The sequence below is a fragment of the Acanthisitta chloris genome, unplaced genomic scaffold, assembly GCF_000695815.1.
Source record: "Acanthisitta chloris isolate BGI_N310 unplaced genomic scaffold, ASM69581v1 scaffold5870, whole genome shotgun sequence".
NCBI classification, from domain to species: Eukaryota; Metazoa; Chordata; class Aves; order Passeriformes; family Acanthisittidae; genus Acanthisitta; species Acanthisitta chloris.
The window spans coordinates 12,755-40,414 of NW_008650971.1; the positions used below are offsets into that span (position 1 = coordinate 12,755).

The 27,660-nt window shown below is 37.4% G+C and overlaps 1 protein-coding gene across 1 annotated transcript in view; it reads right to left on the reverse strand.

Moving 5' to 3' along the window:
* Positions 1-1,222: 1,222 nt before the first annotated feature.
* NAA16 (N(alpha)-acetyltransferase 16, NatA auxiliary subunit) overlaps positions 1,223-27,660 on the reverse strand; it is a 45,718-nt gene continuing 19,280 nt past the window's right edge. The window contains exons 9-19 of the mRNA XM_009071052.1: positions 10,772-10,844; positions 10,379-10,548; positions 9,868-10,020; positions 7,479-7,607; positions 6,713-6,926; positions 5,242-5,435; positions 4,406-4,514; positions 3,800-3,898; positions 3,073-3,216; positions 2,046-2,143; positions 1,223-1,816 (exon numbers count right to left, since the gene is read on the reverse strand). Coding sequence (XP_009069300.1) covers positions 1,616-1,816; positions 2,046-2,143; positions 3,073-3,216; positions 3,800-3,898; positions 4,406-4,514; positions 5,242-5,435; positions 6,713-6,926; positions 7,479-7,607; positions 9,868-10,020; positions 10,379-10,548; positions 10,772-10,844 — 1,584 coding nt within the window. The 3' untranslated portion in view covers positions 1,223-1,615. The remainder of the gene's footprint in view (positions 1,817-2,045; positions 2,144-3,072; positions 3,217-3,799; positions 3,899-4,405; positions 4,515-5,241; positions 5,436-6,712; positions 6,927-7,478; positions 7,608-9,867; positions 10,021-10,378; positions 10,549-10,771; positions 10,845-27,660) is intronic.

Here is a 27,660-nt window from a genome sequence, read left to right on the forward strand (position 1 = left end):
TATGATAGCCTGAAATTTGATGTCCATAAAATACGCAAAAAATCCAAACCAAAGGCAAGTGTGTACAAAATAATTTATTACAGCATAACATATGTTGGCAATATTTTACAGTGAATTTTCCATTCAACAATTTTTTAATCTAAATAGATGACACAAAAGAGAATTTTAATTAGAACAGTTTGTCTTAATAAAATCCCCTTTTCATGAACTGGTATTTGCCTTTGGGGGCTAGTTATTATTACTGAAATTATTTACATTGCAGTGAAATAAAAACAAACCGAGATTGAATGATTCCATTACAGTTTCCAGAAAACAGATTTTCTGTACAAGCCACAGTATAGTTATGTTTTGATAGCAGTTCTTATAGAATGTAAAGCTGTCATATGTAGCCATTTTGTCTAGCAACGCTATGCTTTAAATAGGTATATTAGAGTCAAACTTCCATTTTGATGTGTTGTATATTTAATAGTTAATGCACCGGAATACAAAGTAAGAAAAAGGTTCATTATGATTTGTAGTCAGCCTCTTTGTGCTCCCTTAAACAGTTTTAAAATGTAAAACATACTTCTCACATACTATTTTGCTTTGCAGCACCTACAGCAACAGTATTTAGGCATGAGAAGTACTGGAGTATTGGCCATAAGTAGACAACTAAGACTTTTAATGGAGGTAATACAGTACACCTACCAGCAAATTTCTGTGATGTAGAAAAGAACTGTATTCCCCGTTACTGTACCTTCTGCACTTGCCCAAAATTGGAGCAGCTTTTTCAACCCAAGTGTCAATAGATAACAGATGGGAAGAAACCAGAAGGAAGAGGAGGAAGTGGGAGATGGAACAAAGGACAAACAACAGTATCAATTTCATTACATTTTCTCAGGGAATTGCTTCAGGATATTAAAACTTGAAAATGTTAAAACTGACCATAAACTTAAGGTAACAACAGCTATGGAACACAAGGTAGGTGGAATAGTTTCCAAAAAGCCTTAGTTATTTATTTTTTTATACAAACCTAATCTTCATATCTGTCAACACTGGTTCCATATAAGACACACACCTGACAAAAACATGCAACCCCCCAATGCTTTCATTGTTGCTGTGCTTCAAAAGAAACCAAACTGACTAAAGATTAAAATAAAAAATCCAACCAAAACAACCCAGAAAAAAATTCTAAAGAACAGCAAAAGACAAAGAGGGCAATTCAAGCAGCACTTCAGTCTTAAATCTGCTAAAAACGCTCAAATGATAATTTATTAACAAGATATGATCACATTTATCTGTATATGTAACAACACTTAAGTGAAAGCAGTCTTTAACATCCATATTTTGTGTGAGGGAGGGCTGATGAATTATTAAAAGACTTAAACCTGTACAAGTATAAACATGATTAAAGATAATGTTTACATAAATATTGGCAGTTTTCATTGGGAGAAAAAAAACTAATAGCATACTCCATTTAACTATCCAAATATTTTGTTTTATACCTGTTAAAGGTATTAAAATACAACCTGGAAAAGTAACCCTGATCTGTATCCAGCCAGCATGTAATGAGTCAGAGTTTTGTACATATGTGTGCATGTAGGTATACACACACACACGGGCTTCACACCCTACTTCAGATTTCATTAGACAGCAAGTCGTGGTTAATGGCTGTGTGATTCACAGATGCAATGCTGCTGTTGTCCTCATTTGTGGCAGGCATGAAGGCAGATGTAAAAGGAAACAGTTTATGACATGCTGCTTGATATTCTTCACATTGAGCGTGGCAGCTGCCAAAACTGCCATCAAGCAGTGCCTCAAAAACCTTTGTTAATGTCTAAAGAAACAAAAGTAACAGTTAATAAATGCAATCTGTAATTGCACTTTCAAACTATACTATTCTAAGCGAACAGGTTTCTCTGTCCATGGTCACGTATCTTATCATTAGAGGAGTAATCTGAAACCCTGTTCTTGCAAATGTTAATTTAACGTGATATATGAAGTATGTGCATTATCCTGCATTAAAGTATACACTATTTAAGATCCCACAAATTGGAGGGCTTTACCTTCACATTTTTGTCTCTCATGTTTTTATCCAATCTAGTAGCGATAGCAATTGCTTTCTCTTGTCTTGATTTGTCCAGGAAATACATCATCTTTGCACCTTATCACAAGAGAAAACACAACAGTTAGTCATGTAACCTTCCTTTAAGAGAGATGACCAATCCTCTGAAGCTGACTTTTTCCAGTGATTCTGGACAGACCCTGGGTAACTTCTACAAACCACGTGAGGTTAGCACTGTTCTAAGTACTTAAAAGTGCCTGATAAAATTACTTTTGTTTCTTAACTGCTGCAGCCACATTTTGTTTTCTCTACCAGCTTATCAGGCCACACCAATTTTTAATCCAAAACTTTCTGTACTAGTTCAATTCCAACTTCCTTTGACTTAGCTCCAGCAGCTACTTGTGGCTCTTCTACACAAACAGTCAGTGTCATATTTCAACATTTTCATTGCTGACCATGAGGCAGAAAAGCAAAAGAAGCATAACAAGTTTGTCATGATACTTTAATTGTTGCTATGTGACAAAGCTCAGAGTAGGAACAGAAACATTCCACCTGATAAGACAGCAGGGAAAAGCACTTGCCAATAGATACGGGGTTTTGTTTTATATTTTCTAATAATTTAAAAATTAGAAGCCGTAACAGGAGGGATGACAGTGCTTCCATGTTTGAGTATCTATGGTGGTTTGATCACAGTTTTTGAAGCTAAGGAGCAGATTCCTTATGCATCTAAAAAAAGTGAAGTACTTTTTTTTTTAAAAATGGTAAAAGCAGACAGAAAAAACCCCAATGTAAACATGTGCATTTCTGGCTCACTGGAATTCATGTACAAACTCACTGAATGGTTTGGATTGGAAGGCACCTTAAAGGTCATCTAGTTCCACCCACCCTGCCACGGCCAGGGACACCTTCCACTAGAAAAGGCTGCCCAGAGTCCTATCCAGCCTGGCCTTGTGGACTTCACATAGAGATTCCGGACTTACACCACTTAAATCATCTCCTTTTTAAAAGCATGAAAAAGTTAAACAAACCTGACAGTTGGTGCTGAATGGAGGTAGCATTGTGTTTAAGAAATTCTTCATTAAAACTTTCCAAGTTTTTATTAACAAAGATTTTCTGCATTTCTTGAGTTAGGACCTTGCTCACAATTTCAGGGAGGTTACTATGGTCAGATACTAGAAGTGGAAAGGTAAGAGGGAAAGAAGCAAATTTAAAAAAAAACCCCCACCATTTAAACAACTGTAAAAAACAGTGTGAAACTAGACATCACTGCTAAAATCCCGAGTTTTAAAATCTGTGCACAGAAACACCAATCTCAGACCAAAATATGTCAATACAAGCACTGCTGATGCATTTATAGATGATGAAATATTCTAAAAGGGTGCTCTGTCATGTGAATTTTAATTCAGTCAGAATCTTTCTTCCATATCTGCCACTTATCTTTCTTTAAACTTTAGATTTTTCAAGATCTTTGGAACACTTACTGCTCCATGAAATCTGGTCGAAGTGAGTTACTGGGTCCACCTGGTGGATTAATGGAGGAAGGAATGTAATGTAATACATGCACAGTACCTTGGGTAGCACAATCTGTGTTTTCTTTAGTATTACCATGGAAACCCAGCAATTTGTTTTTATTTTTCTTCATTATCAGTTTGTGTTTCAAGAGTATTTATACATTATAAAAACACGTAATTATGTCCCTGTACACCATAACTTCCTGTATCTTTGTAATTACACATGCACTTCCCACACACGTACCAGCTTTAGAGAATTTAATCAAGCACTCGTGTAGCCATGGGTTATTACTGTTGATAGCAAAAGCTCTTTTGACAGACTGCAACATTAACAGAAACTTTCCTGTGGGAAGGAGAAAAAAACCACAAACATACCAAGATTAAAAATACAGAACTTTTTCTCTTTGTATCAACTACTGTTTTCTTTAGCAAATCTAGTACAAATATTAGAAACATCAATGCTCATGCAGAATTAGAAAGGAAATTTATTTTTCCCATCCAAATTGCTAAATAAAACGGAAGTGCCTGCTGCTTGAACTCTGGCAATGCTGCACAGATGATGTTACCATTTGGCTTTGTTTTCCCATAGATAATTCAGATCACACTGCAAATACCTTTCTACATATTTATTGGTACATACTACAACTTAGTCTGCTCCTAGGGTTTTTTTTGTTTAAGGGTGACTAAGCAAAAATGCTATTTCCCCTATTATTAGTGGATGTGATGCAAACCCCAACTTCAGTCAGGGAAGCATTTATTCCACATCATTTTAGGCCACACACAGATAACACAGGCTGCACCGAAGGATTAACATTTTGCAGAGCAGAAATAAAATGAAGCAGTACTTTACCTTTTCTAAAGTATATTTCAAATGCTAATAGATGTGTTTCTATGTCATCTCCAATAAGATTCTTAAGTGGTATAAGGAACTTAATGGCTTCTTCTAATGGATTTTCTACCTGTTTTAATAGAAACACAGTGAAATTTACAGCTTAAAATAAATGTCAAATAAACCACACCAATGACAGTTTCTGTTATTCAAGCATTTAATTATCAGAGGCCAAAGGTGAAGCGTAGCTAGTTTTCTGAATTACACTGAACTACAACATTTTTTCATTTAAACAGCAGGATTTAGAAGTGTTTACTCATGATTTCTTGTTGACAAAGACAGCACCATTGCTAACTCTGGCACTGCTTGTGTAATGTACTCAGTGTTGTCATTTAGCACTTAGGAAACTACCAAATACAACCACTTTAGGGAACAAGCTTGAAATTACTGTGATAAAGAAGACAGCTCTTTGTGCTGAGAGAAATACTAGCTTGTGTCTTCAAATTTTGCAAACTGCAATGATTTCCAACACTCTTTTCTCTTCACTTTATGAAAATCAGAGTTCTTCAGGTGAGAACCACCTTTTTGTTAAGTATCTGTTTTAATCAAGATGGCCTACTGTTTGAGAAAACCCTGAAATTCATGGAAAGTAGTAGTATTAACACAGAACTTGAATTCCTTGAGGAAAACTACTACTTTTCTTTAGTGTAAATAGAGGCAGACTACAAAAGGTATCTTTGCATGCAAAAGTGATTTTATAAAAAGGCCTGGATTCCTTAAGGAGAACCTGATACTAAACCCTGATTCTAGACTTTTTATGAAAATCACATGAATTTAACATGAAAGACCATGCTAACCCTTTCCAGTTTTTCAGGAACTAGCTCTTCCCTGGGTCCACTAGTTTCCTCCTCCTCTTCATCTCGCTTTTTCTTTTGATTTTTTTGCTGTCGTTCTCTTTCTGCATGCTTTCTTTCCTCTTCAAGTTTTGCTTTCTTCTGTGCTCTTCTTTGCTTGCTAAGCATTTTTTTCAATTCTTTGGCTGAGAGATTTTCTACAGATTAAGGTAACAGATAACTTATATTAACAGAGTATTTAATTAAAAATTTCATTTCTCTCAAACAACTCAGACATGCCATTATACTCCTCCCCATATTAAAATGCCACACTTTTATAGAGATTTCCATAAATACCACACTTGCCAGAGTATCAACACTACATAGGCCAACATTATTGCTGGATTACTATTTACAGCTTAACACAACACTTGATCTTGCATATTTACATAGCTGTTACAGAAACCTCAATGATTTGAAATGCTATCTACATGAAGCTTTACCTTAGAAAATGGACTGTGGCTTTCAAGTGTCAAACTAAGCTCCCATAGTGGCTGTAGCTCAGCTTCCAGATGCAAGAAACATCCAGATGGATTGATGGATAAACTCCATCTTAAAATAAGTTTGCTATTTTTCATTAAAATGGCTGAACAATATACAGCCATGATAATTGCATTGATTTTCTGCCAATGCCATGGGGTAGCTAATTGGAAACAACCAGTTTAGCCAGAATAATACTGTAGCTTCCACTCTGTTTACTGTGGCTTTCCACCAAGAATAGGATTTGTGCTCATAATGTGGCAAGGAACAGAAAAATGAGCTCCTGAGGGACAGACACATTGTTTCTGTGGCTCATCACCATGACCCCTCTGCACGAAAGGAGAAGCAACTATTTATATTGAAGTAAAAAAACATCCTAACTTGTTTGTCACTAGATCCTCATATTTCCAAACCACACCCCACTGGCTTGCTAAGAAAGCCTGCTTTCCATTTAACACTAGTTTTAAATCATTTCCTAAATGTATGAATTTTGCTAACAGACCTATACATGTATTCTTTGGTTATGAAGCTATGGAAAAGTCATGAAACTTAGTTCAGTGTTAAACAGTATTGCTATGTCATACAATAAATATACTAGATCAAAATTAACTTCTTACAGTTCAGATTGCTTTTCCACAAAATCTATCCATAGTTTCATAACTCATCTGTTAATGACATTTATCTCATGGCTGAACTGAATCTGATTTTTCCCCTTAATATTCTGAATGCCACTCCTCCCCAAGTACTCCAGCTACAGATAGGCTCATTGATGAACTAGTTTTGCAGAGTGATGAGGGAAGAACAAAAAGCTGTTGTATGTTACCTATGATACCTTTCCAGTTACTGTGCCAGAAAAGGGGAAAAACTTGTGTTCTATTTTCTCTGTAACACAACTTAGCTAAATAAGCTTTTACATGTGTCATACGCATATGAGCCTCCATTATAGTTCAGATACCTGAATTCACTTCTTGTTCTTTGCTTTCATTGGTAAGAGGATTATCATGGAGCTTCAAGTAGATTTCAATTGCTGAGCGAGCAGCCTTGAAGTAGAAGGCATGTTTCCTGAGCACATCTTCTAATCTCAGAAGGTCTACATAGGCACGAAGAGTCATCTTTCTCATGCAGTATGTGTGGAAGTCAAATTGATCATCTGTTATCTCAAAAAAATGCTTCAAGAAAAAAAAGACAACACAACTCATGTATTCTTCCCTTGTTTAGTCTATTTTTTTAATTAGACATGTCTAAAGTTACAACTGATATTACTTACAGGCAATACTTAACAGGCACAGAAATATCTTTATAATACTGACTGCTCAAAAGAGCCTGTCAGTAGGGAAAAATCTCAGTTGGGTAACAAAAAGTCTAATGTGACTGTTCAGAGACTCAGGAACTCATGAGATAACTGAAATGTGACTGTTCTGATTAAAAACACAATTGGCAAAAGACAGCATAAAGTTAATGTACAAAAAGCTGTAGTTAGGACACATGATATTTTATCTTGAATCCTTTTCACTTCAAAAATAGTTTTTCATGTAATATCTAGGGATGTCATCTCACCTGTTACAACAAATCATCAAGTATTAACTTGCTTTTAAAAGTCATTCTACTAGAAGCTTTACATGCTTCTAGCATATTAAATCATGCTGATTACACCAGCAAATACCTTCACCAGGGTATGAGAAATAGTGGGAAAACAACTGACAGTCTTTACACCTACTTACCCTTTCTACTTCATGACATTTTTTCAAGGCCTCACCATACTTCCCCAGCCTTTGATAAGCTGCGGCACATTCAGTCTGGAACCACATACACTGCATCTCATTTAGGTTCTCCATAGCAGAAGTTCCTTCCTGAAATAAGTGTCATTATCACTTTTTGCTATTATAATTTACCAGTTGCTTCTTTCAACTGTAGCTAGTTTCAGGCCATTAGCAGCAAACAATGAATCCTTTGACTACTTGCGTGGAGACCTCATAGCAACTTTTCAGTATCTGAAGGGCCTACAAGGGAGCCAGAGAGGGACTCTGCTAGGAACTGCAATGATGGGACAAGAGGTAATGGATTCAAATTGAAGGAGGGGAAGTTTAGGTTAGATATTAGAAAAAAGTTTTTTACTCTAAGGGGGGTGAGACACTGGCACAGGTTGCCCAGGGACGTGGTGGCTGCCCTAACCCTGGCAGTGTTCAAGACCAGGCTGGATGAGGCCTTGAGCAACCTGATCTAGTGAGGAGGTGTCCCTGCCCACGGCAGGGGGAGTTGGGACTAGGTGATCTTTAAGGTCCATTCCAACCCTTAAATTCTATGATTCTATACTTGGAATACAACAGAAAACAGCGATAAACACCCAGTGACAGAATAATACTTGTGATACTCCATGCTCCCCAAGATGGAAATTAATAGATTGAAATGATTGAAAAACCTCAAATTAACTGAAGATTAAAGTCTCAACAGATTTTTAAGATTAACTCATGCTTGTGTATACAGTCTTTCTTTTACAATTTGGGGGCAGAAAACAACACTATCAAAAAAAATTCCTAAAGTTCAGCAAACAATTGTCTCTGTATTTTCCCATCAGGTAAGTTGCATCTACCAGTCTAAAAACCCACCAATGTATTTACTGCTTCATCATGCACTGTAAGTAATTATAATTTTTTTTGAACTTGTTAGTCTAAATAAATGAAGTTACATTCATACTTGATACTTTTACAAGAAAAAATTCTAGGATTTAGACTTTATAATATAGTCACAATGCTCTAGATTAAGTAAACTGGAAATATGTTCCACATAAAATGAATGCTAGACACCAATTTTTCAGAAGTGTCTTTATAGCAGAAAGAAAACCCATTTTGACTCACAACATTTAATTACTTAGGATGAGATTTATCCTGTCTTTCCAGATATCTATGACAAAGTTCTGTTTCTTGCTCTGATGCTTCTGACAAGCTTACATGATGAGTTTTAGTAATCAAATTTTCAATCCTTCCTAGAAATATCTAGAAACTTTGGATCCACTTTTAAGCATTATCACACCTAAAATCAGAAAGAACTAAGCAGCCTAATTCATTTATGTGCTCCAGGGTATCCCACCAAGTAGCTATCTTCATATTTAGTTACCTAAATAATATGGAAATCAGGTCTTTTTGAATCTTTTTTCAATGTCAAAAAGAGAATTTAAAGTGCTTTCCCCATCTTTTAAGGATAGACTTTAACAAAACTTTTCTCTGCAATACTAGCTTAAAGGAATCCAATGTTCAAGTCTAAATTCATTTATGTTAATGCTAAATCATAATGCATATAGTGCACACTACTGTGCAGTTAGCTGAGATGGTACTAATGGGAAAGAGCAGGTTCTGCAAACAAGGCATCCAGCAGATGCATTTCCAGAGAGGTATTTAGAAGTATGGCAATAAAAAATACTTCTGGACAACTACCTTTGAACAACCATTTTTTCCAGTATTTACAGCTGGAGTACTGCATCCATCTCTGGGGGCCCCAGCACAAGAGGGACATGGGGCTGTTACAGCAGGTTCAGAGAAAGGCCATGAAAAATCAGGGCTGGAGCACCTGGTCCTGTGAGAAAAGGCTGACAGACTTGGGGTTGTTCAGCCTGGAAAAGAATAGGTTCCAGGAAGACCTTACAGAAGCCTGTCAATATATAAAAGGGGCTTGTAATAAAGACAGGAAGTGACTTCTCACTAGGATCAGTAGCAACAGGACAAAACTCAACAGTTTTAAACTGAAAGAGGGCGGGATTAAGCTGGATGTAAGGGAAAATTCTTTACTGTGAGGATGGAATACACTGGATTGCAGTTACCCAGAGAAGTTGTGGATGCCCTGTCCCTGAAAGTATTTGACTGAGTTGGATGCAGCTTTGAGCAACCTCATTTAGTCAAAGATGCCCAAAGCCATGGTAATGGGGTCTTTAAAAGGTCCTTTCCAATAAAAACTGCTCTATGATTCTACGTAGTTCTTTACCACTAAGTGTCACAGCATTACATTCAAGTGAGTGTTAATAAAAGATAATTTTTTTATTTTGGTCAGAAGTTATGAGTAAAAAAATGCACTGCCAGAGGCAAGCAAAACCTCTCTTGATTAAAGCAATATACTTGCCCTTGTGAATTTAGAGCACATCTCCTCTGCATCCTTCACCATATTTGCTCGCAGCATGTACTTAGCACATTTAGAATTGATAAATCTGTCTGCGGTATCCAAAGACTGTGCTTCATCCATCCACTTGGCAGCTTCCTTGATGTTACCCACATGCTGTTAGGAAGACATTAAATAGTTAATTTTCAGTATAAGCCTGCTAGTGACCAGCTCCTGAAGCCTGCAGTTACTGGTATTTCTCCCTCAGAAGGAACAAAAGCCAGCATTATTGTTCTCTCCCTCCCTCCCAGATCTTTTCAGAATGACAATTTGCTCTAAGTTGTGACTTGCTTTGCGAAACTCAAACATAAGGGGTTTCATTTTCTTCTTAATAGAACAGTGCCCAAAAAGAAACCTCCATGAAAACTGATGCCCATAGCCACTGCTAACTGAAATACTACCCCCCCACACCAGCTTGACAGGTTGATTTTTTTTAATAAACTAAGTACTCCACATGTCCAAATTCAGTTTTTACCTTGTAAATTTTTGCTTTTAAATAGAATAGTTCTATTAACGTTGGAGTGCTTGCAATTGCAGCATTAATGTAATCCAAGGCCAAAGAACACTGGCCAAGTTTGTCAAAGTGCTGTGCCAGGAAATATCGAACCCAAAGCAGCGTTGTTGGGGGCTCTTTCTCTCCATTTTCTGCAACAAAACAGAAGAGGTTAAAATAACCAGTAAGGCTGAAGATGGCATTTGGAAAACGAGCAAAAAACCCAAAGCTTTGCAAATTCAGCAAATATTTCTTCTACTAGAAGTTATAACTCTTTTTTTCTCCAATAATATTAGAACTTCAACAGTTCTTGATAACTTCCACAAACAGTATTAGCAACTACAGGGTAATTAATATAAGACCATAGATACTTACCACATGTGCTAAAAAGGTCACAGGTTTTCAAAGAAGCTTCATAACCAGTAACAAGTTCCTGGATTGTAGAAACCTGCGTATAAAAAATGGATGTGCCTAAGTTATGCTTTACTCTCGTGTTTACATAAACTAACACACTGAAAAGAATACTCGGGCAAATTAGAGAAACTATCCAAAAATAATCATTTGGAAAAAAATGGATGTTATCTTCACAAAGTTTACTTCACCTCGGGCAGCTTACGGCAGCAGGTAATCATGTACATCTGGTTAGTATCCTCTTAAATAAAAATTCCAAAATACAACTTAATTTATACTATTAGTTTTTAAGCATTGAAACTGAGCCAACTGAAGAAAGATGCTCTGGAAAAGACTTCCCATAACAATGAAGATTCGAAAGAGCTTTCTGTGATTTTCTGGCAGGATGATATGCACTTGTAATGATTTTTTTGTTGTTCCTTGGAAGGTATTGCTGCCCAGAATGCAGGCTGCATCTTCTGACAAAAATCAATATATAGACTGATTGAAGGCTAATTCTTTCTGCAATCAGACCTTGTCAACAATATTGCTTTTCATTCCAAGGTTCCAAAATTCATGCATACAGTTCTTAACTCACACTGTACAAGTCTGACATTTACAATAAATACAAGTGTTAGTATCTGTGCATTTCATGACTATGAACTATTCCAATACCAGGTCCATGGCTCACAAATGCCACATGGTATTTCTAAACATTTTACAAAATGCTCAACCTGTTTGTAGCTACATTCTAAACGTGCCTGCCATATCCAGCAAGTAACCAGCCTTCTAAGGAAGCAAAAGAAATACTAAAGAAAGAAATATAATCTATGTATATGCCCAAAACACAAAGGACTTAAAAAGATCTGACTTCAAGCATAGCAGGATAATGGCTACATTCACCAAGTAGGTGAAACCTCTAGATGGCAAAAAAACTGTAGCTTCAATGGTCAAACGTAAGATGATCCTACATTTATCTGGTTGCAAGAGTAAAATAAAATTGTGGAGACAGCAAAATTTTAAAAAGCAGAACTTGACAATGCATGCATCCACTTCAAGATACACTTGAAGAGAGGAGGGGAAAGGAATAAACCTTGTTTTAGAATAGCAAGGTATACAACTTGAAGGATACCACTTCATTTAACCTAATTCAGCACAAGAGGTAAGAAAAGCCAAACATTTTGTTTCAATGAGAGCAGAGAAGGCAACATACCAAAGTCACCTGCAGCCAGTGTAAATGTCTCAAAAATATAATAAAATTTATAAATACACACACGTTCTGGAAAGCTCTGGGCAAATCATATAAGAAAAGGGTTTTGGCAGCAAAATCTCAAAACATAATAAAATGTTACCAGACTTCAAATAACTACTAGAGTGAGAGCAGGACTGCAGAAAACAACCTTGCAAAGGCAGTATGTCTGCATGCTGCATATTCTCTTAAGGTGAAACAATGCATGTAGAGGAAAAAAAGAGCATGTGTTCTTGCCCTTCAAAGAAAAGTTATGCAATCTGTCCTTAAAACTTGGAACTGAAGAACCTTTCTCCTTAAACAGAGAATTCCCCACAGCAGTTTCTTTCTGGAATAAAATTTGTTTCTTGCAGGCAATGCATGGTGCTGACAATGGTGGCCCTGCTGGCTACAGAAACTGATCCCAAAGCACTATATGTTTTGCTGTCTACAAACCAAACATCTCTGAATCAGATTAGTACTTATTTGAAAAAACAACTCTTAAATATACTAAAATTCAACTTGAATAACAGAAAAGTATGGGGGAAAATAAGCCAAATCAATTAATCCCTTTGCTTTCACCTCAAAGTACAACTGAATTTTGACAGTATTTCCCTCCACCAGCACTATAAGTAGTGGTGCTGAACAAAGCTTTCTGGTTCCCAGAGTATGAATAGACTTCTTTATTCAGGAAAATGTGATGCAGTTCAGTTTGTGGCACCACTTTTCCAGCACAGCAGAAGAGGCATGCACTAGACTTGTCAAGCATCCTTATATCTATGTGAGGAATTGAAAAACAGCTGTACTTTTCAAAATATCTAGAAACTATTTACAAATTGTTTTGTTACAGAGTGCCTAAAGGAAACTTTTGTTGTGCAACTTCCAAACAGTCCTCATCATCTACAAAGAATGGGATACCTAAACACCGAATGACAAATGAAACCCTTAAACAGCAGCACTAGCAAAGTGCTGCTTTTGCAAGCAAAACCTTGGGCCAGAAGAAAACTATGTTGACATTAGCAGACAAAGTCCTGGTGACCAAATAAGGAGTATCTTACACAAGACAAAGAAGTATCCAGTACATACCCTGAAGTACTACTCTAATGCCTCATAGGAAATGGAGAAGCAACAATTAAAACAGTCCGTAAGACTACTATGGCAATAGCTGGAAGCCTTCACTATGATGAGATGTTATCTAAGAGAGCAATAAGAAGGTGCTCACAATGTGCAGAAGTGCTATCAATGGACCCTGAAAAATATTTATGAACGCAGTACCAAAGAAGATAGAAAAAACAGAACGCAGTTGCTGGCTCAGAGAAGGCCTTCGATGACATTTTGAACTGGGTTTACAGCTTGTCTGTGCCACACAGTTAGCAGTATCAAACCAAACCCTTCTTGAGTTTTCTCCATTATTAGTCCACTTCTGAGGCAATGGTAATCATGCACACAAAACCAGTGAACACAACAGAGCTGACAGCAGAACCCACAAAATAATGAAGAGACATACTACAAAAAATTGTTTCCTTGTTTTGCTTTTGATTCTATGATCTCCACATCAGTCTAAACAGAACCTTTCCCAGACACAGCTTAGCACTAGAAAAAGCTCTAATGCAATAATAGCACAAAGAAGAATGTCTCCCTTTACTCACAGAAGCACCTTCACAGCCTTCCTGGAAATGGTCACTTGATTCCTTGTGACAGACAAGACAGACATACAGCTTGGCAAGGAACTTGTACACCCCTTCTGGAGAAGGGTCCCTGGAGACACTGTACAGGAGGATCCAGGGTTCAGACCCAGTTAAGCTCTGCCCATGTGGTAAATCTGCAACCTGAAGTCCCCATCCCCACAAATGCAAACGCTTAGACGTGAGTTTTCAGGCCTGCAAAAATATTTACGAATGGTAGCAGAGGCACTTCTGATTATCTCCTGTATCTAGCATGGTCCCATCGCATGATTAACAGTATTTCAATCCAGAGGATTTTCACCATACCTTTTTGGACAGAAATAATCACAAGAAGGAAGTTTCAAATAAAGAAGCTACCAAGAGACTCAAAAAGAAAAAAAGCTCATAAATTCAATTAACCACAGGAGGGAAAAGGGTGCAGGGAAAGGGCAGCGACACATTAGAAAAAGTAGCTTTACTGCAGTCTAATGAAGACAAGAAGCGTCTTCATCTACGGCCAAGAGGTGATTGGCATGAATTGAGATGTGCTTTTTATTCAGGCAGCAAAGAACTGATCATGCCAAGCACACGAGCCAGCTGGCACACCTGCACTTCACAAAGGTCCAAGTACAGGCTCTTCCAATGTATCCACACAGAAAGGTATACAAGAGCAACCACCTAAATGTGACATTTCCTATGGCTTACTATAAATTTATGGAAATTAGTACTTACAATGACAACACCCATAAGCTTACACAGTTCAGACAACCAAAAGGTTTCTGCAGCAAAGGTCACACTGGTTGATTCTGATTTCAAAGCAACTTTCCTCGATTATTTAAAAAATGTCCTACTTAACTACTTTGAAATGGAAGATATTGATACTCAGATTTATCAGTGTAAAAAGGAAAAGGTGTAGGGTACACAAATGACTGCAAATTTCCATTTTCAGTCATGCCAGCTAGTCACTAACTTACTTGCAACAACTTCCTTAGTCTTGAAACTTGCAAAGTTTCTGCTCCACTTTTTATACAGCTGACACAGATTCACCTCACTCAGCGAGGTATAAACCACAGATCAAGCCCATATAGAGACTATTCAAATAAATTACTCCAATTCACAAAGGCTATTCAGCCTCCTATAGATCTTCCATTGCTTAGACTTTAGTACATGGCTATCATCTGCAGTAAAAATCACAATCAAAAGTTATTTTACCACCTCATGCCACGAAAATAGAAACAGGAAAACATGACAAGCAGCTGTCTACTTCACAAGTCACACTGAATTTCTTATCCGTCTTTGACATATACAGACATCAAGTAAGAAGCTTTACTATTTCATGTAACACCCAAAGTGTTGTTTTGGAACTAAGAGCAGTTCAGATGCAGGTGCATTTCTATTTTTAAATTTATTCAGCTGAGCCATCACTACTCACTCCTGCTTCCCTAAGAAAACCATTGCTAAATGTGTGCATGTGCTCATGCATATACAGGGAAAGACAAGAGTCTATAACCTGCAGTAAAACACATATGCAAAGGGAAGTTTCACAGTCATGTTAAACTGACTACCAAAATAAGTAATAAAAAAAATCAGTAGGTTTTAATTCAGATCTGTTGCTCAATTTAGCTTGCTAAGAAGCTGCTCAGAATTTTGCACCCCTTTTCAGAGGAAATCTAGGTATTCTACAGTCAGGATCAAACACCTGCAAGAACACCTTTCCAGTCAGCTTGTAACTGGCCGTTTTGACCCACGTAACAGAAATCTGTTGTTATTCTTTTATAAAGCTAATCCTGCAGTATCATGGTCAGTCACCAACTTCAACATTTCTCAGTGTGTGGAGGCTGTGCAGACAAATTCTCAGGAATTTCACCAAAGAGCTGCCAGCTTATAAGGACTGGCTAGCTACAAAGCATCAACTCTGCAGTACCATATTTACAACACAACATAAACAAAAAGCTAACTCACCCCACAACCCTGGAAATTTAGACATTTCCTTCACTTTCTAAGAATTCTATTAGATATGTTTCTTTAGAGCTGATCTACACTCTGAGCAAGTTCACACATTTTTGTTTATTGCATATTTTAATATAATGAATGAGACACAGAAGCTTTATTAGCTTTTAGATTTTTCTTTACACTTAATTCCTTACAACTAAACACCTCCATTAATGACTTGCAATCACTTTCAAACATGAAATATATCCTGTGAAGTTTGTCAGACAGTCTAAAACTTGCTAGAAATCCAGCATAGCTAAAGCTCCTTTTTTCCCTGGATTATGTTTGAAAGTGTACCATTACCAGCAAACTGCATGTCTTCCTGAACAGCGGAGCTGCATTGCAATAAACCTGGGTATAATCTGCACACACTTGACTATACAGACCATCAAATCCTACTCTGATTTAGCATCTCAAGATAATGCTAACTTGTGCAAGTAAAGGTTACCACTGCTGTCTGTTGTTGTTAGCACTGAAAATAACTAATCCTGAAACAAGTGATATTTTTTCTAGTGTCAATAGCACAGGCTATTTGAATACTAAACTCCAGAAGACAAAACTTCCTCCACGTCGCTTAATGAGTCTAGTGTGCATTTGTCATTCAAAAAGTAACTGCAACCTGGTATTCTGTACACTTGCTCTGCTGAAACAGAATGTCCTTAAAAATAATGCTATGTACAAGCATAATCAATCAGAAAAGTTTATAGCAGCAGTAGTAGTTGTCAAACAGTTGTTTTGTAATTTTGACTAAACCATGCATTTCTAGTCCTAAGTGACTGCATTAACCAGATTCTGTCTCAAACATATGCACTGGCAACATTTTTGTCTCATATGTAACAGGTGTTGCACTTGCCAGCTATTCTTAGGGAAGAGAACTCTCAGCTATGGGGAAGCTGCTTAGTACACTGGCTTTGTAGAGAGCAGAGTATTAGCACAATGGAAAACAAGACACAAGAACATTCTTCATTAAAGAATTTACTGCTGCTACACAACGGTCTAGCACACGTATGTTTATACATTGAAAGTACAACAGCACAAGCTCCTTCCGAGCAGTGCCACAGTATTAGATAGAAGTACAAGATCAATCTCATGTTAATCACAACAAAGTACAATGACTATAAACACAAGAGCCAGACATGAATTTTAAGTGCTTCAAACACAACAATTTGATTATTAAAACAACTTAGGAGTTATTTTAAAAGCAACACTCCTTGAATATCTTTATAAACAAACTGTTAGGGCATCTATTTGGGATGGAAAAAATGTAGGATTGATTCAGCCAGACTTGAAAATAAGGTCTTCACTTTGCTGGGAACTGTCAAAACTGCTCCAAGCTTAATCATAAAATGTAGCATCTTCCCCAAAATAACTGAAGTAGTTAAATAAGTTTTCAAATTCAACTATACATCTAGATATGTTATCAATAAAGTTTAACTTCCCTCAAAACCTTAGGGAAGCTTGAATGAAAAAGTATTTGGCTATAGGTGCAGCAAATATGCTGCCTAAAGTAAAGATACAGAAGACTTCAAAGCATGAACATGAGTGCTCAGCTGTATCATATTAACTAATTTTACCATGATGATCACATCCCATTTCTTACATAGGCTTTTTTTAAATGAAAGCTAACACAGATGAGCAGTTTATAAAACTGTCAAGTCAGAGAGTAAACAATTTAGAAAGCTTCTGTGCAGGACCCTAGAGTTCAGCAGAACAGCAATACCACCCTCAGAGCAGACTTATTGTCCCAGGAAAAGTCTTCCATAGTGGTCAAGCTGTACAATGTACAACACAGAGTTACAATACAAGCCTAGGGACTACATGAAACACTATCAAAGGCTTCTGACTGTACACTTGCAAACACTGATCTTTCACTGCACCTTCACACTATCCTACAGAAATTTAACACACCAGGCTGCTACTGAAGTCTGTATGTAATTTAGGGAAATGTGCCATTTCCCATTACCCAAAGAGACCTCAAGAAAAACCACACTGCTTCTACATATTAGACATCCTTCATCTAGGAATTAGCCCAAAAGGATAAAACAGACTATACGTGGGGTATTGTTTTTTTCCCAGACATACTGTTACAGACATGACGGAGCCTTATGCAACAGACTGCTGCAGTTAGATGGTCGTAAATTGGAAAGCTGTGCTGGGAAAGCACTTCATTTGGCAGACTGAGGATCTGAAGTTTATCCATCTTTTTTTAATGCACACCCACCCCAAATTAATCTAAACTTAGTGAACTGCAAATGTCTGGTTAGTTATAACAACTGACATTTTCTTGACATTGAGTGTAGTACAGAAAGAACACAACAGTGAAATTCAGAGATGACTGGCTAGCTCAGACTTACTGTTCCAACAGCAGACCTGTGTCTGAGTTACACTAAAGCTAACAGGTTGTAAGGTACAAATCAAGGAGTGCTCTAAAGCAACAGGAACACAGACACCAAGCAAGAGAATATTAAGTATTTTGTTATACATTTTTTCCCCAAAGACCACTTGTCTCATTTAACACACACCAGGGAGTGAATGAAATGGGAAAGAAATGGTATAATGTTCTATGAAAGCAATGACACTCAGATTTTTGCTTTCGTTTGCACATTGCCTTAAAACATGTAGAACCAGATTTTCTAACATGCTGAGCATTCCACAACTGAGGACAGCGAATGCTTCTGAAGATAAACATCCCTGAAACTATAACTCTTAGGCTAGATATATGATCAATTACTGGAGAATTTGGCCTTGACATCTTACTGGCAGTTTTAAAAGTATCTAGTATGGATAATACATCCCACTTTATTTTAGTGCATCAAGTCAAGACTCGTAAGCTGTGAGATGTGACATAAGCCACAGCACATGAGAAAACTGCCAAAAAATTTGCATTATATCACAGCATGCAAACACATTCAGAAAAAGTGTTCATTTTAGAGCACTTGACTTTCCAGTTTTGCTATTATTAATGATCCAGGTCATAAAACTGTTGACACAGTGAAATAAGAGTAATATAAGTTTGCACTGAAGGTTTTAAGAACACAGACTCAGAGCAAACCAACACTCTTAAGAGGTGACTGTAGTCATCACATAAGTAATTCAATGAGAAGCCCATTTTCTGAGAGATTTTGTAGAAGTCTGGGGACTGCACAAAAGAAATCATTTCACATGACCAAACACATCAGTGGGAGCAACTATGAGCAGAGATACTGAGAGCATGTCTTGTGAATCTCCAGATAGGTTTATTTGAAGCAGTTAATCCCAATGTAGATCACTCAGAATATAAAAAGATCTCTTGATAAAGCAGTTCCTAAGTCAGCTGCTACACCTGTCAGCTCTTTGCCTACAAGTTACCTCACAGACCCAAACTGTCAACCATCAACATGTTTTACACTGCCAATTCTCGTCGCATCCTATCCACTCCATACCTACAATGAAGTTTCTCATCCTTACTCCTCCTTACAATACAGTTATTAGCAGAAATGCTATTTTTTGCTATGAGTGTACCAATTGTTAACCATACCCTGAGTAAGTCCACTTACCAGATTTCTCCTCCTGGAATTTCAACTGTGATTCTACTTTCTAACACTTGAACTGCCAGAATCAGTATGAACAAAAGGCTATCCTTGGTTGATCTTACACAGCTATGTTGTCTTAAAATGTAGAGAGATTCCTAGTGGAACTAATGTTATTCACTTCCTTACGTAACCCATCGACAGTTCGCAGAGGACACCTAATTTAAACCGTGGCAACTTGCTTTGTACTCCTTAGCTTTCCACATCAAGGAAGAAATATGCCTTCTTTCCAGAAAGGGTTAAAGAAAGATCTTCACTGAAGACAGCCTACCTTCCTGTGTAGACAGTTACACCTTTTTTTGAGACTGTTGTTTCTGATGTTTCTTCCAGCCAGACATTTTCTCTCATCCAGTATTTCCTCACAGTCTCCGTGATTTTAGATACTCAGAAAAAGGGCACATGTGCACTAATGTCGAGCTTCAATGGAATCAACCAATGCACCTGCAACACAATCGACGCAAACCTTGATGTTGACTAATTGAAGATCTTCGCTCTTTGGATTTTTATCTCATGGACAGAGACACAAGTATGGATGGGGAACCAAAGAGTATTTTTTAATATTGCCCAAGTACAAAGAGAACTTCCTGGGAGGAAGGTGGGGGTGGCATTCCAAGATCCCTCTCTTGTGAGGAACAACAACAAATAGGGCTGTTCACAGTTATTTCTAATACATTTGGACAGTAGGTTATAGAATGTGAAATTACTGTATCCTATGCAATTGCTTATACTTCAGGTTATTAGCTTCCAGCAGAGACATCCTGCCAAGAGCCACAGCTCGAGTCACTCTGAACAGTAATTTTGCATACACAACAAAACTCATAATAATGCAGTGACACTCCCAAACACTAGGTTTTGCTTCCTGAACACGTACAAAAGCCTGCAGCTTCTTCCTCAAAGTATTATACCAACTGTGTGAGTTTTATTCAAAGTAGAAAGTTATCAAAACAATAAATGTAGTTTAAAATAGACAAGTTCACTTGCTATTTAGAACCTAAAAGAAGCTTGATAATAATATTACTAAGCCTCCATGCTGTACAGTAGGCTTTTTAAATTAAAGGTTTAGCATAATAGAAAACTCAAGGAGAATGGCTATGCTTTGCTGGTACCCATATTTTAACAACAACAAACTTCAGATACTAAAGCACAAAGTATAAAAAAAAGTATAAAAACTACGACCCCACATGTAGCATAAAAGAAGAGCCCAGCATCTATATAGTAAATCCTTTTCCTGTACAGGACACTAAGACACCTGTATCAAAGTATTCCTGTACACACAGACTATATCGTGTTGAGACATTCCCCCTGTAAATGCTCCATGTTTCTTAGCATGTATATAAAACATATATGCAGTCACATTTCAAAACCTTTCATTCACATAGTAGTCCTTGAAGTGGTTATTTCAAAAGGCTCCACAAATCATGAAAACAAAACTGCCAATACTATTTCAGAAGTATCAACCATAAGTAAAAAAAACCACACTATATTTACATTTTTCTAAAGCTGTGTTTTGTTTAGATAACATTGCCATGCTGTAGAGGAAAGTCAGTTATCTTGCTAATAAAAACCCCAAAACACAAACACACAAGTTTCCTTATGTAGGATGAAGCTTTTTTATTATAGGCTCCCCTGCTATGCTCTCATATACCTCGCTTGTTTAGAATTAATTCATTTTAGTCACCTACAATTCTAACTACCTAATCCTTGGTTAAAAGTCACAAAGACAACAAATGTACTTTAAAATACAAGTTACCTCCACAGTATGCTTATGAATTGTTGATGCAAAACTTCAGTCTTTTATGGGAAGGTTAAGAATATCAAGTGAATAAATCTCCAAAGGCAATACAGGAAATATATGTTTTAACGTTCTTAAGCAAAATAAACTACTTCTGTTGAGAAATAACTACAGTTCTTAAAAACATACTATCATCACTGGCCCCCCCTAGACCCAAGTACCTCTCACAGCATGTGATTTTTTTTTTTTCAAATCATGAGTGTGGACTTTACAAATGAGGACAGCTACTGGGATTTATTTTCCCATGTTCAATCCAACCATCTGTTTGAGTCTGCCATTGCAGAAATGGTTTATTGAGCAGCTGCATTTTCAGCTAAACAGCACATTTTAAGAAGAAAACATGAGTACAAATTTAAAGCTGTACAGATTCAGAAACCAATACGCAAACACCTGCACGGTTCTTTCAGCAAAAATGGCAAATGAAGGACAGGGTGGAATGGAGAATTGGGAATGCGAACCCCTCAGTCCACAAGTCAGGGCTCTCAGATAATCTATCTGAATTGCATGGCACACTCATAATCAGCTGCCTGAGTAGCACTATCTGTTGGGAGTCTTACAAATTCTGTATATGTTACTCTCACCTTCAACACACACAGTACAGAAAACTCTGCAACTTTTCTGGCAAAGAATTTCTGTAAATTAAAACTCCAACATGAGACAGCAGATCATGGGACTTGTGCTATCTCCTCCCATAAAGAAGGCTGCTTTAGAGTAAAAGGCCATTTTCTCTTTAAACATATGCCATTGTAGTTGTCACTATAGAGCACAATAAGGTAACAGGTACCGGGGATAGTAAGATAAGTAACAGTCATTAAAAGCTGAAGTACTGATCCCCAAAACACAGCACCTGATTCATAACCTAGCATGTGGCATTTGTCAGGCATTGAAGACAACCACACCACTGAGCACCTCAGCACAGCAGCTGTGCTTTTACACAGCATATCAAGAGTAGGAGCACAGCACACTGACCCCACCACAGCACCACACTAACAGCCCCTGCTGTATAGCATTACAAACATCAGCAGGTTTGCTAGAACAAACTGTCTCTATCAGCAAGCAACTGCTCAAGGTGAACAGCTCAAGGTGAGCTATCTGACCCAAGAAAATCTGGATGCAATTATGACTTTCCTAGAATTCTATCACTACCTCATCCTCCTTCACCAATTAGATGAGGGCAAACTCAACTTCAGTGAGCATCTACATCAACAGCCTGCTGATCTCCAAGTTGAAAGTATCCTCCCTCAAACTGAGATTACAAGCAGATGATCACTGACAAAACCCCAAATGTACAACATGTTAGAATCTGCACTGTGAAACTTTGCAGAAATAAAGATGGATGCCGTATGTGTCGCTCTGAGAGCTCCAAAATCAAGACTGATGAAGGATTCTACAGAAACAATTCTTAGATCCCTTTGTATCTGTCGATAGTATCATCAGCCTAACCCCATTTCACTCTAGTATAAACAACCTGCTCTTTTGGCAAGTGCCTATTCTGAGGCAGCAGTTACACGTGGCTCACATGACATGTGGTGAGCCATGCATGTCCTCACATCTAAATTAATCCTGAAGTGAGTCTGCAGTTACTCAGCTGTGTTTTGAAGTTAACCCATTTCCAAAAGACAGATTCTATGACAAGTGCCAAGGTACATGTGTTTACCGTGGAATCTCTAATAATTTTGCATTATAAAAGCTATTTTATAATCAGATATTCTTGAAGAAAATAACCAGAAGTGGCTGGTGTTTAATAATTGAAACAACATTCAACAAATAACAGAAACACTTTGAGTCTATACTCATTTTCCCCATCTTAGTTTCTTCTTTCAATTTAGCAGCCATATATTAATGCAGATGACTAAGCAAATTTCGATTAACAGATTAAAGCATGTTCTTATGAAGGCTGAATTTTCTATTTGACAGAAAACAGCAAATTATTTCTGAATAAGAGGTAGCAACTACCTAGTAACACCACAAAACCATCAAGAATATTCTCTTACTTTATTTTGGTAAAGTTATGCTTTGTAATACATTAATGAAATTTCAACTCAATGCAATATGCACAGCTACAGTAACAACTTTCGCAGGAAAGTCTGTGAAATTATTTGAAAAGATATCTGCTTTTTGCTTGTGATTGTTTTGCGAAAGGTATTTCGCTGCACTTGTTCCATGTAAGAAGGGTTCTCTTTAGGAAGCTGCTAACTTTTGAGCAACCCAAAAGTCAGCTAAGAGACATACCAAGTGAAACACATTGACCTGACAAGACACTACAAGATCAGTTGAGAAAAAATAATATTGAGCTTAGAATGCAAGCTCCTGCACACCAGCAACCGGTAGAGGAAGGTCTCAGCTCTTGCTCAGATCAGCCATTTCCTTTCTCCAAAGCCCTGGTAAGCAGAACCTGGAACAGCACTTTACATTTGTGAGCTTTGTCATTTACGTAACCACACTCACTTTGCACTACTTCATTACGACCCAGAGTATTCACATTAAAAAACCTCAGGCTGCCATATAATGAATAGAAGGAAAACATAGCCAATTTCTTCACAACCTGTACAGTGGCTATTTCAGGAGTCACCTGGAACAAACACGGCATGATAAACTTTATTCTTCCTGAACAGGTATTTGTTTAAAAGATGAACAAATCCATCAAGATAGTGTGACATCAAATGATTTCTCTCATATTTTGTAGGTAAAAAGTTACCTATGAGTGAGTATCAGCAATGATGTACCACTGAACACAGTCTATATAATAAACTCGCTTTGAATGAGACTCCGAGAAACACAGTAGTACTCAGGCTGACAGCCTCCAACTGACCTTGTCTTCAGTTGGAAAGGCAGGGAATCTGGCTGTGTACCAATGCAGTGAGTTAGGAAGTGATTAGTGTGTGCCTTTGGTATCTGCAAACAGTGAGCATAGTAGCAATTATCACTTGAGAAATAACTAAGTCCTTACATAACACACCCTCATTCACCCACATTACCTGAGAAAATTACTTACTAATATCGTTAAAAAAATTAAATGCAGACTCAGCTGGCCTTTGCCAATGTTTCATCCCGCAATCCAACACCCCTTCACTTCTTATTTCAATATTAGGTTAATTTTATGCTACAGCATGGTATACAAGTGCACTCAGGATACTGAACAGTTGGCAATTCTTTTTAAATTATACAGTACTTTTATAATCAAAAGCTCTATCCACAGCACAATACATTAATCAAGTTAAAATGACAGTACAGTTTCCAGGCAAAACACAGTTGTTAACTCCATTTCTTCAAGCTTATCACCCTTCAGTCTGAACTACCTATGTTTCCTCCAGTCTAGGTGGCTTGACAAAGAAGAAACAGTAAAAAAAGAACAGTTCACATGCCACTTATCACACTAGAGTAACAGCACAAAACCTGAAGAATCAGAACCACCTTTCAAGAGCTTTGAAGGATTAAACCATGTATTGGGTAACTACCTTCTAAAACTAGGAAGAAAAACATTAGTCAAATCACTGCTTTGCAAGCGTGATGGACCACAAAGTCTGAAACTGGATCTTGCTGCAGAAACAGGTACAGTAATTTACAGCAAAGCAAACTTAACATTTTCTCCTCATCAGCTTCAAGTCTGCTTTAACATAATCATCAGTGGGTTCACAACTCCCTACTAGAAGCTGACAGTATTGCTGAGACTGTGACACAGCATCCAGCTGACCTGCTCCTCCCACATTTCACCATGCCCTCTCTTACCTTCCCAAGCATCCAAGTTTCAAGCAGTTACCAAACCTTGAACAGGTTCCTTTTCAACTGAGTTGTGCAGACAGATATAAACCTCTGCACATCACAAACTGAATGCAAGGCCAACCTATACATAATTGTTTTCTGCTCCAGAATTACAGGGAAGACATAGACTGAATAACATAATATGAAGTACACTTTAACTCAGTAGAGACTTACTAATTAGAGGATGTTTTACCTCGAAACAAGTCTTCGAGAATGCCAAAAAACCAACAAAGCTATATGTAATCTTTCTTTACTGATCAGACCCTCATGCCTTTGGTTGCTCAAAGAAAGCTTCTTTCAGCAGTAACCTTAAGATCTATTTTTTTCCCCCAAAACAAACAGCTTTACATTTCTCACTTATGGCATCCTTCTGTGACTTCACCCAAACAACCTTAAACAACGGTTCTTCTTCAACTGTGAAGAAAGAATAAAAACACCTTTCCTTCTTAACCAAAGTGTAGTGCATTCTTTAATGAAGCAATGAAGAAGAAGTTGTACTCCACACCCTTCACCACACCAATACTGGCACAAGTATATCAACAAATTCCAAGTTGGTAGCTGAAAAGGTAACATCCCATCCACCCAGTTCACTTCAGAGATTGTAGTTTTATTTTTGGTGGGGCATTCACTAATGCTTTCTAGAAGCAACTGGGAAAGCTTCCTCAGTGTTCGAATCACAGATATGAAATACTTGTATAATAGATCTTTTGGGAAGAAGTATAAACAGTTCCCAACACATCCCCATGAAACACATGGAACACACAGTAGGCACCTTCAGGTTCAGGCATCTGTATTTATATAACCACAATTTAGGTGCCTGTGCTACCTCTACAAACAAAACACATCTATCAGACCTGCACAGCACAGCCAAAAGGAGCCTTGGTAACTGTTCCACCGATCCTGTGCAAGAAACCACACATGGTGGCTGAGCTGAACAGGTCCCTACAGCCTCTGGCCTGAATTCATATGCCTGAATCTGGAACTTTGTGCCATTCCTTGACGATTAAAAATACATTCCAGAGAATTTGCGAGACAAACCACCAAAGTCAAAGTTCTGGAAGTATGAACACATACTTGCCTAAGATAATTCACCTACCCAAAAAAACAGAACCAGTAAACCAGAGGTAAAAGGTAACTACTTCAGCCACCTTCTCACTGAAAGCCAGTCAGTCGTGGCAATTTTTTCACTTTGTCAGAAGTCATTCCCTAGCATACAACACTCATACTTTTTTGATTTAATCACACGGAAATTTATTATCTAAAGGAAGGAATGCACAGAAGGACAATGTACTCATTATGATATGCTATGCAAAGACAGTTCTATAGATTTTTTTCCTAATTCCTAGGAATGTTGAAACAACAGAAAGACTACCTTCTCTGTCTTCAGGACCCTTTAGACACAGCTTACTGATCTTCAATGAGGTCTCAGATAAGATTTCAAACAACAAAATGAGAAATTCAGTCAAGTATCAGACGCACTTTAGTTTCCCTGAAACAACCTGAAGTTTAACAAACATGTAAAAATGTACCAGGGAAAAATTGTCAAACAATTCTCAAAATAAAAACTGAGTGTAGTCAGAAAAAAAATAAAATTAATGTCCGGCCAACTTTTAAATTAAAAATTACTCCACCATAGTCTTGGTGGATTACTTGTTTGTTGAGCAATTTACCTTTAAAACCCCTTAACTGTTTAAAGAACTCTGATCAAGTCAATTCTAACATCCTAAACCACAAACACTGATAGTTGATAATAATAAAACACAGCTGAACTTTTAACCTCTTTAACAGAAAAAAAATATCAGAATTTTCCCACCTTATTTTCTGACGTTACTTCCGCAACTTCAGCAAGTCTGGTTTAGATGTTTATCACAACAAGGTCTGTATTGGAAGACAAAGCATAACTTCCAATCTATAACCTTGATATTTGGAGTCTTTCTAAGCAGTGTTAAGTACTGAAGAGTTTCTAAAACCTTCCTGAATAGTCTTGACTTGGACCTGGGCAAATCCTAAAGCTTTCCAGTTCTGTGTACCTGAAGCTAGATTTCACCCCAAACTAATGTTAGTAGACTACAATCTGGTTTTCAATCAAAATATGCCAGCATTTTTCCTTTAAAACATTTTGTATGAAGTACCAACTCACAGCAATTAGATAATAAACAACACTTCTCCTCTGACAAACATTTGCCTTCTATACAGCCACATTTTTTCCTTGCCCTCCATGAAAGGTCACAGACTCACCCGGAGCCCTAGAGAGAAGGAACTGTCTAGGCTTGAATACCAACTCTTTCATAAAGTCCTCATATCTATGCCACTTCAAAATGCAACTGCAGTTGACTACATCATATTGCACCTGTTTCCAAAGAAATATATGGGGAACTGTTTCTTCCTAACTGGTAGAGAATTCAGAAATTTGCTAGGTATGTTCTAGTAGGCATAACATGACCCTGACTCTATTTTCAGTCAAAATATACCAGTGATTATGTGACAAGCTAATACTAAGCTCCACCTGGGACAAATTAGATACCAAAATACACCATTTTCCTGAAGGGTGTAGCACAAATTATTTTGGCACAATTTTCTGCTTCCAACCCCTAAAGTTTAGCAATTCTAAAATTAACTGTCAGGGACTAAAATTAAAGTTTCTCTTAGTTCCTTTTGTTGCACTACAGTTACGTGCAAACCCAAACAAGTGAAATGTGAAGACTGGCCTGTACCAGTAAGGGAAGGATGTGAAAAAAGACAAAAATCCTTTCACAGAGGTTAGCGGTGCAAACAAATCCAAGCATATTTGGAAATGGTGAAGCTCTTGATTTTAATTACCTTTTAGGGTTAAGCTGGCAGTTTTGAGCAGCACTGATTTAATATAA